This window comes from Simochromis diagramma, unplaced genomic scaffold (assembly GCF_900408965.1).
Source record: "Simochromis diagramma unplaced genomic scaffold, fSimDia1.1 OVJJ01000618.1, whole genome shotgun sequence".
In the NCBI taxonomy this organism is placed as follows: Eukaryota; Metazoa; Chordata; class Actinopteri; order Cichliformes; family Cichlidae; genus Simochromis; species Simochromis diagramma.
The window spans coordinates 54,969-64,893 of NW_024387423.1; the positions used below are offsets into that span (position 1 = coordinate 54,969).

General features: G+C 41.7%; 1 protein-coding gene across 1 annotated transcript; it reads right to left on the minus strand.

Moving 5' to 3' along the window:
- Positions 1-4,057: 4,057 nt before the first annotated feature.
- On the minus strand, positions 4,058-7,333 carry LOC120722373 (zinc-binding protein A33-like). The gene is made up of 3 exons (XM_040013372.1): positions 7,292-7,333; positions 5,471-5,719; positions 4,058-5,119 (listed from the first exon to the last, which is right to left on the minus strand). Exons 1-3 carry the CDS (start codon positions 7,331-7,333, stop codon positions 4,058-4,060), a joined length of 1,353 nt encoding a protein of 450 aa, XP_039869306.1.
- Positions 7,334-9,925: the final 2,592 nt, after the last annotated feature.

The window sequence follows — 9,925 nt, forward strand, 5'->3', positions numbered from 1 at the left end:
AGCCTAACCCAAAGTCACATCTCCTTTCTAAATTTACTCCCCAAGTCGGGTTGAGTCCTCCCCAAGCAGGGTCGAGAGTGTAGTATTAAAGCCAAGTCGGCATTGTAGTAGCCCAAAATTCGGAAGAGAAAGAGGTCAGATGTAGGCCAAAAGGAAGGGTAAAGGGCAGAGGTCAAGAGAAGGGAAGAAAAGGATGATGAAAAGGGAAAAGTCAAAGGGGAAAGAGGAGAAGACTGGAAAAGAAGAAAGAAAGAAGAAGGGAAAGATGAGAGCCAAAAAGTCTGGCAGAATTGGAAAAAAGCAAAAAGCTGAAAAAAAGTTTACAAGAAAGCCAAAGAAAGCCAAGGAGGCGGGATCAGAGGGGATAGTATAAATAGGGGCCTCAAACCCAGTGCTCTTCAGTATGCCCTCGCCTGAGGAAGAAGAAACAACTTCGAAACGTCGCGACAAGGGCATACTCATTTAATTTTTTCAATTTTACGTTAGTTTGTTGTTTTAGTTTGTTATTTTTGGGGGATTTTATTTCATGTTTTATTTCATGTTTTATTGATTTTCCTTAAAAGCTCAAATCAGAGACACGTTAAAACTAAATTAAAAAAACCACACAGAAAACAAATTGGGATTGCAAATAGTTTATTGGAAAAAAGCCAAAGTGACGGACACGAAAAATGTGAACCTGCAAAAAAACAAATACTTACCTTTCAAAATTTAAAACAAAACCTGTACTTACCTGTAAAGAAAAACCTGTAAAAGAAAGAAAAGCACTTACCTTGTTAATCAGAAATATTTATGGAGGTAGAGGGATGTGAGGCTGCGGACCATCGGGGTTGATGGCCCGTGCACGCCCTGTTCCTCCTTCGGGAGGGACAGGTTCTTTTCTTCAACCCTAACCCTAACCCTAACCCCCTAACCCTAACCCCCTAACCCTAACCCTAACCCTAACCCTAACCTCAGTGGGGTCCCCACCACCTTAAACCTTTTTCACACAAACTCACCTTAAACTCCATTTGGGGTGTACTTTGGGGCTCCTGAACGTCTGAGATGAGAACAGGTGTGGTCTGTGCATTGGAGCCCGGCCCCCTTCGGGGACCGGACTCCCAAATTTGTTTTCCCCTAACCACTATGATTGTGGCCCCAACCCAATTATTTACCCTAACCCTAACCCATGTTATTAGCCCTACCCCAAATATCTTCCCCTAACCCTAACCTTTTTGGGGGGGTTCATTAATCTAAATCCATAAATAAATAAATAAATAACCTGATAATGATAAATAACACGGTATTATTACATACTACAGATTGTGTACAATAAACAAACAATGGGGAAACGGGACATATTGGGCGTTAGAACTTTATTAAAACCGTTAACACAACAAATTTTTATTCATACCCCTTTTAATCACTTTACAATTCACACTAAAACAGTTGTTAAAATCACAAATTTTATTAAAACCCTTAAAAATACATGTTGATTGAATACACAACTCCAAGAAGCATAAAAACACAATTTGGCTAAAAACACAAATGCAATTTTCAAATCATAAACCAATTTTTCTATAAACTCACAAAAATTCATAAAAACACGATTGGATTTAAAACATAAACATGCAAATTTGAAATCTCATATACATCACTTAAAAATACAGTTTTTTGAAATATTCACATAATATACAAAATAAAAATACATTTCATGCTATTTTATTACAAAGGTTAAAAAACACACATTCATTTTAGTCTAAAACCATCCCAGACATTTCAAAATACATTGCCTAACCTAAAATTAAAAAAACTCATGTTGGAAACCAAGCCTATAAAAGGCTGCACAGCAGAGAGGAGCTCATTTGGGAGCTGACCGTTGAAGAGGCAACATCTCTCTCTCTCTGTGCATTCCCAGCTTATTCATTGTGCCCCAGCCTGAGGAAGACCTATCTTGGGTCGAAACGTCGCGGCAGTGGGCACATTAATTCATTGGTTTTCACTTATTAAAAATTAAACAATTTTATTAATTTCATTTATTTTTGTTTAAAAACAAATTTCATTTACTTTTTTCTTTTTTTTCTTTTTTTCTCGCCTTTGTGATTGTAAATTCATATACACATAATTTACATATCTAACTGGAATAAATAGCACATTAAAACAATTATTAAATAAAGATAACAAAGGCGACATCAAGAGATACAAAAAATCCATGGGGTCCCGGATGGACTCAGAAGGCTGGACGGTGGTGCGTCACGGGAGAGGGCGGCTGCCTTCCCGTAGACGTGTCCAGCAGGGGACAAGTGGCAGGGGTGGAGGGATGGACCGAGCACCGTCTGGACCCTTTAGGGACCGGACTCAATCCCACATCCCTAACCCTAACCCTAACCCCTAACCCTACCCCTACCCTAACCCTAACCCTAACCCCCTAACCCTAAAGATAACAAAGGCGACATCAAGAGATACAAAAAATCCATGGGGTTCCGGATGGACTCAGAAGGCTGGACGGTGGTGCGTCACGGGAGAGGGCGGCTGCCTTCCCGTAGACGTGTCCAGCAGGGGACAAGTGGCAGGGGCGGAGGGATGGACCGAGCACCGTCTGGACCCTTTAGGGACCGGACTCAATCCCACATCCCGTACCCCCTCCCCTATCTTAACCCTAACCCTAACCATGATTTCTACATTAAAAACCGTGGAATCACGTAAAATGTTAAAAACAGCGAATTAAAAACAACAGCATTTTTTTACAATACGATTTCATGGTGTACAACATTAACATATTTATATCTAAAAAGGCATATAATAGGGCAAAATGTTAAAAACCAGTTTAGTTAAACAAATAACATTTACACAAAACAAATACAGTTAAAAGCATTAAATATTTAAAACAAGGGATTCCATAATATTCAAATTCATATATACACTCGAATCTTAAAAATGGTTTATATACACAGGATAATATGGGCTTCAATATAACTCAACTGAAAAGATTTGGTTAAAAAACTAAAAAAACCACACACAGAGGGGAGGGTATAAAGGGAGGTGGAGTCAGCTTGGAGCTCATTTCGACTCTGGACTCTGAGGAGTGAACATCAATAGCCACAGCCTTGTGCAATACAGCCTCATTTCTTCAGCTTTTTGTGTGCCACGCGCCTGAGGAAGACCCTTATAGGGTTGAAACGTTACGCGTACGGCACACCATTTTTGTGATCTGATTGATTAATTAATAAAAACACTTGTTCTAATTTTTCTTTCATTTTTTTTTCCTTTTTAAAATTGATTTTTTTTTCTTTTTCAATTTATATATTGATTTCTCACCTCATAAAAACTCTCATTGGAGTTATAATTATTTAGATACCAAAGGCGAACCCAAAACACAGAAACGACAACAGTATAAAACACAACACAAAAGGACAAGCACACACACTGACTTAAAACTGAGGACCGGATGGCCTCAGGTGATTGGACCGTTGTCCGATATGGGAAAAGGCGGAGGCTTTCCCGTAATCGGGACATCCAGCAGGGTGGGTTTCCTTCGGGAGGGATGGCCCGTGCGTTTCCTGCCTCACAGAGGTGGCAGGTTCAGTCCCCTTCCCCTATTTTTTGAACAATTATGTTGGTGGGGGCACCATCCCCCGTTCCACGAAGGACCGTGCACTTGTGGGTTAGGGTTAGGGTGATGTCATGTGATCTAAAGGGTGATGATGTCATGTGATCTAAATAAAATGGCTAAAAACTATGATCCTTGCACCCGTCGTGTACAATTCACACCACAGCACCGTATACAACAGACAAATGATTCTGTATTCACTCAAAGCATTTAACAAACTTTATTGTGAATTGAAGCTTTTGGACATTTATTATATGATATTTGCTCTTCAGCTCGAGTCTCCATTAGTGGGAACGTTGCCTGATTCAACTTTTCTTCTCTTTGGAACAAATTCCATGAGAATCAGATCAAAGTGTTAACCAGAGTCCTCGATAATCAGATTCTATAGAAAGCATGGAGACTGTCGAGTATTTACACTCAATATGTCCATTTGTACACTTCAATAAAAATCAATCAGTTCATCAAATAAAATCAGTCATTGATTGACTCAGTTTGATCGACAGGACAGATGATCAGAGGTGCAGAGTTTTTACCACGATTATTGCTACAGGGACTGAAGAATGGGTGGAGTTTGTGAGTGAAGGAGCAGCCAGTAAAGGAGTAGATCAGAGCTGCAGTACCTACATCATAAAAGGAGACCAGACCCTTCTCATAATCCACAAACACCCCCACCTTCTCAGGACCAGGTTGAAGAGAGAGGGGGACTGGAGGACTTGCACAAGCTTCGTACTCATTTCCATCTCTCAGCCACACAGTCCAGAAACCATTCTTAGGACTCAGTGTGGTTTTTCTCTTCCTGTTGATCGACTCACTGGCCACTCCTAAATCCCAGTCAGTCTTTCCTTTAACCTGAACCTCAAAGTAAAACTTGCCTGAAGAGAAACTCTGCTCTCCTAAAATATTAGAACCCTTAGAAAATCTCTCTGGGTTATCTGGAAGATTCTTCTCCACATCACTATCATAGACTTGTTTTCTATCATCAGACAGGATGAGATCAGGATGTGCTGTATCAGGATCCAGAGTCACATCCACTGCATACTGCTGGACAATCTTCAGCTCAGCCTTGGACAGCTTCTTCTTCATGTCTTTCCAGACTGTCTCCTCTAGCTGAGCCACAGCTCTGAACACAGTCCGCTCATATGATGGTGGACAGAATCTGACCTCTGTCCAGTCCTTGGTGGGTGGAGCCACTTTCATGACGGACAGCCTTTGGAGGAGGTGGAGATGGTCTTCAGTGCGTAAGAGCTGCTCCACCTCAGAGCTTATCTCCTTCAGCTCAGAGATTTCCTGTTCCAGATCTTTGATGAGACCTTCAGCCTGTTTCTCTGTAGTTTCCTGTTTACCTTCGATCTCCTCTATAAGCTCTGTCAGGCGTCTCTCAACAGACTCCTTCAGACCAGTGAAGACCTGAACACCTTCTGCTTTCTGTCTGTATGCAGCACCTTTACTCGTCTTCACCGACTCTTTGATCTCCTTAATCTTCAGTCGCCTCTTCTTGATCATCTGCTGAATCTTAGCCTTTGTCTTGTCCAGCTCTGCCTTTTTACCTTCAGCTTCTTCCTTCAAAGGAACAACCTCGTGGTTGTTGTGGTCTAAGCAAAGCATGCAGATAAATGTCTGGTCGGTCTTACAGAACAGCTCCAGAAGTTTATCGTGGTTTGTACACATCCCGTTTTCCAGGTTCTCCACAACATCAATAAGCTGATGTCTTTTCAGACCTTTCTTTGTCAGATGAGGCTGCAGGTGGGTCTGACAGTAGGAGGTCTGACACACCAGGCAGGACTTTAAGGCCTTCAGTCTGGTTCCAGTGCAGACATCACAGGGAGCTTCTCCTGGTTTGGCAGCCTGTTGCTCTAAGCTGCTACTGCTGGCTTTCTGCTGAGCTTCGTGTCTGAACTGAGCAACCATCCTAGAGATGAAGGTGTTGACGCTCAGCTGAGGTCTAGTATTGAAAGGCTCTTTACACTTTGGACACTGACATGTCTGATTCCTGTCCCAGTGCTGAATGATGCAATTGTTGCAGAAGTTGTGTCCACATGATGTAGTGACTGGATCAGTGAACACATTCCCACAGATGGAGCAAAGAAAATTATCTTGAAATCGCAGATTGCTGGCAGCAGACATGTCTGCATTCTGAGAGAGAAAGAAGAGAAACACATTTTATTCAAAATTCACTTTATATTTACTTTTTAAAAAGAGAACAATCAAGTGTCAGTAACCTAAAGAGCTTTGAAAGAAAAGTGTCTGAACTTCTGTAAGTTTCGTCAAGACCTTTCGGTAGAGCTTCTTCAGTTTTAAGAGTAGTTGGTGGAGACCAAGCCACACACTCAGACACAAACAGGTTAGAATAGAATACAATAGAATAGAATAATCCTTTAATTGTCCAACAAGGGGAAATTTGGTTGTAACAGCAGCCAAAAAGACAAATATACAAACAAACAGTACACAGGACACGGAACAGAAACATACACAATTTTTTCTTACATATTTACATTAAGGACAAAGGTTACTATAAAAAGAGGGTACTGTACAGTTACTAAATTAAATAAAAATAATTACAGGTAGGAGGCAAACCAGGTTGTAGTGCGAATTGGTTAATTAACTAACTTATTGCAGTTACAGCATTGATGTAAACATCTATGTTTGTTGGGAGCAGTTCAGATTGTACAGTCTGACAGCTCCAGGGAGGAAGGACCTGTGGAAACGCTCCTTCATGCATCGAGGATGCAGCAGTCTGTCACTGAAGGAGCTCTGCAGTTCAGCAACATCTACATGTGTGGGGTGGGAGGTTCATCACAAACACAAACTTAACAACTTAGTGTATGCTGTACAGCAGGGGTGGGCAATTCCAGGCCTCGAGGGCCGGTGTCCTGCAGGTTTTAGATCTCACCTTGGGTCAACACACCTGAATCACATGATTAGTTCGTTACCAGGCCTCTGGAGAACTTCAGGACATGTTGAGAAGCTAATTTTAGCTATTTAAATCAGCTGTGTTGGTTCAAGGACACATCTAAAACCTGCAGGGACACCAGTTGCCCACCCCTGATGTACAGTGTAGTCAGGAATCCTCAGCCCTCTACATTGAAGAGACCAAACAGCCACTTCATAAATACATGGCACAATATAGAAGAGCCACCTTGATTGGACAAGACTCGGCTGTCCATCTGCATTTAAATGACAAAGGTCACTATTTGAGGATGCCAGTGTTCACATGTTGGACAGAGAAGACAGATGGTTTGAAAGACGAATGAAAGAAGCCATCTATGTCCACTGTGAATAACCATCTTTGAAAAGAGTGCGGGGCTTACCACACCAACTGTCTGCCATCTATAATCCAGTTTTGAGACCCTTCCCAGACACCTTAACGCCCACTCACATTCTGGGCCATTTGACCTCAGTAAATCACAAGAAAGGGTGGAGTTAGGTTTCACAGTGGGTTCACCCGAAACCTTGGCTGATTTTGACCTACACCCATTTTCACACCTTGTCTCATGTGATTAGGGTAGAGGATCAATAGGGGGTCCATTTCCCTCTTAGGGACACTCCCATAGGACTTAAATCTGGGAGTGTCCTCCAGTTGCTCTTAGAACAGAAAAAATCTCAAAAATAAAACTTTTACACTAAAAAAAACCCTGCTTTTATTTTAGCAGGGGTCTGCAACTCTGGGCACGTGTGCCACGGCTAGCACGCGAAGGGTTAACTGACGGCACGATCATAGCTGGACTGGCCATCGGGCATACCAGGCATTTGCCTGGTGGGCCGGTGGTGATTTTTCGTTTTTATGGGCCGATGTTTTTTTTTTTTGTTTTTTTTTTCTAACAGTATAAACAATGAAAGGTGGTGGATTGGCCAGATGCTGGCCGATGTGTAAAATTTACTCAGTTGTTTGTTGGTGGCTATGGCGGAGATTCCACAGAGGCCAGCAGATGGATGAGGGAAAGGGGAGGCAGGAGTAGGAGAGACCCGAGGCGGCTGCCAGTCCGAGTGTCAGGTGAACTGAACGTCAGGTAAGAAGTTATGACTTGCAGTCTATCTGGGTCAGATATAAACCAAGTTTCGGTGTAGTTTATTTTCGTTGTGCTGACTTTTTACAGTCAGTTACAAAAACTTATACTGCGTACTAACTAGCATGACAAAGTTTCTTTATATTATTCATAAGGTTAGTTAGAGTTGCCAACCGTCCTGTAAAAAACAGAATCGTCCCGTATTCAGAGAAAATATTACGTGTTTCATATTGAGCTGAAAAGGAAGCGATTTGTCCCCTACTTCAGCTCGAATAGAAAAAGACACAAAGCTGGAGTTATTCTGCATCTTTATGCTGTCAGCTGCCTCTTCTTCTCTCATTCTCTTCCCCTCCCTCTCCTGTTGCTACTTGTCATGTATTTAATATATAATCTTAATGCTTATTTGCTGATTAGATTGTCTTATGAGAGGCCCAGACTTGACTAGGTCACAGGCTGACAGGAAACTGCATGTTTTTGCAGAGTATGAGCAGCAGACAGAGTGAAACTAAGTTTAGACGAGGGGTGACAGGTAACAGACCTCAGAAAGGGGAAGTAATTGCAAGCTGCACAGGACGTTTTAGTGCAAAGGCATATTAATAAATCAGACACAGAAAAGAGGAACTGAATAGGAGTTTGTTTGTAATGGAACTGTGTGTGTCACGTATCATGTGTGTGACATCTGAAGTACTAAAATAACACCAAATGAAACACATGTTGAGCTCGGAATGTTAGTGTTTCTGTAACTGCCTTTGGGCAGGCAGGGCTCTCTCTTCCGGAAGATAATTGAAAAAAGAATTATAAATGTTTTGACCATTCCTGGGTCGGGTTTTCTCTGTTCTATCATGGGGATCAAAGAATCGGGTTTAATATACTTCAATCATGAAACTGATCAATGATCAGCTGATCGGCATTTCTGATGCAAGTACCGTCTCTCTTGTTTGTTTATCGTCCACTTTGCACCAGAAAGAGGAAACCAGCAGATGTCGCGCTAAACAACAGTAGCATGTTTTAGCTTGATCAGCTGTTGTTAGAATTTATTTAATATTAATTTCTAGGATCAGCTGATGTTTGCTGGAGCCACAGCTGTAAAAGCTGCTGGTCATGATATCTGGTGATAGGGAAACATGAAGATGAAACCAGGAGATGTCCTTACTGAATCATCAGAGCTAAACAGGTGATGGAAAAACAGGTTTACCTTTTAGGTGACATGAATGAGTTGAAGGGAAGTTATGAACTGTTTCTGAGAGACAAATAACACCAGGATCCTTTGTAGCTGACAGCTGGTAACTGTGCAGGGGCAGGTCTACTAAAGTTTTGCCAGGGGGCCAGGTAGGGCATTAACAGGGAAAGGGGGGCACAAATAAATACTTTTCTTTCATGTTCTCATTTAAAATGTCTAGTTTTTAATAAATAATTATCTGAGTCTTACAACTAAAGTTTTTATCGTATGTAAAATGTATAGAAATCATACATATACCAACAAGACAGTGTATATCACTGTCACAACAGCGTCTGTTTTCATTCAAAGGCTTTATGGCTTTTCCTATTTTATGGCTTCTCCAGTCAAAAGGCCCGGGCTGATTTTTTTGTCCCAGTCCAGCCCTGGGCAGGACACTCAGTGAATTAATCTGAGAAGGTGCATTAAAAAATAATTTGGCCAAGCCAGCGGTGCACATCACAAATTAGTTCACATAGACACATTAGTTGTGCCGCTTCTTAATGACGGAATCTTAGCTAACAACCCGAACTACCAGATTCAACTTGTAATTGGCTAAAAATAATTTAGCCTACCGATGGGAGGGACGTTGCTAGCTAGCAGTTATTTCAAGCGATGTTGAAATGCTTCAGGAGCTGTTCGTTCAATGCAGCATCAGCACCGCGGAAATACATCTGTAGACTCGAGACAGAATTCACAATGTGTTTTTGGGACTTTCAGGTGTATGGATCAACGTTTTCTTTTCTGATCAAACCAGAAAGCTTTAATGACCAGCTGGATTTGTCTCACATTAACTGGCTGGACACAGAAGACATAGAAATGCAGCTGATTGAACTGAAAACCTCGACTCTGTGGGGTTCAAAGTTTGCAGAACTACGATTGCAGCTGGAATCCATAGCTGTTCGTGTTCATGGGGCTTGCATTTTCACCTGCTGGACATCACTACCTGACAAGTTTAACTGTCTTCAGAACATTGCAGAGGTCTTATTGACAGTATTTGGCTCTACATATCTTTGTGAGCAGATTTTCTCTCACACGAAGAGTGTCCTCAGGTAGCCGTCTGAATGCTGGACACTCTGAGACATGTGTCTCTGAGTGGGAGATGAGAGATCACATTAA

Coding starts and splice junctions, on each gene's coding strand:
- LOC120722373 (XM_040013372.1), bottom strand. CDS start 7,333: ATGCCTGGTATGCCCGATGGCCAGTCCAGCTATGATCGTGCC. Junction 5,720..7,291: donor AGTCCAGCTATGATCGTGCC/GTCAGTTAACCC, acceptor TTTCTCTCTCAG/AATGCAGACATGTCTGCTGC. Junction 5,120..5,470: donor TTGCTCAGTTCAGACACGAA/GCTCAGCAGAAA, acceptor AAAAAGGCAGAG/CTGGACAAGACAAAGGCTAA.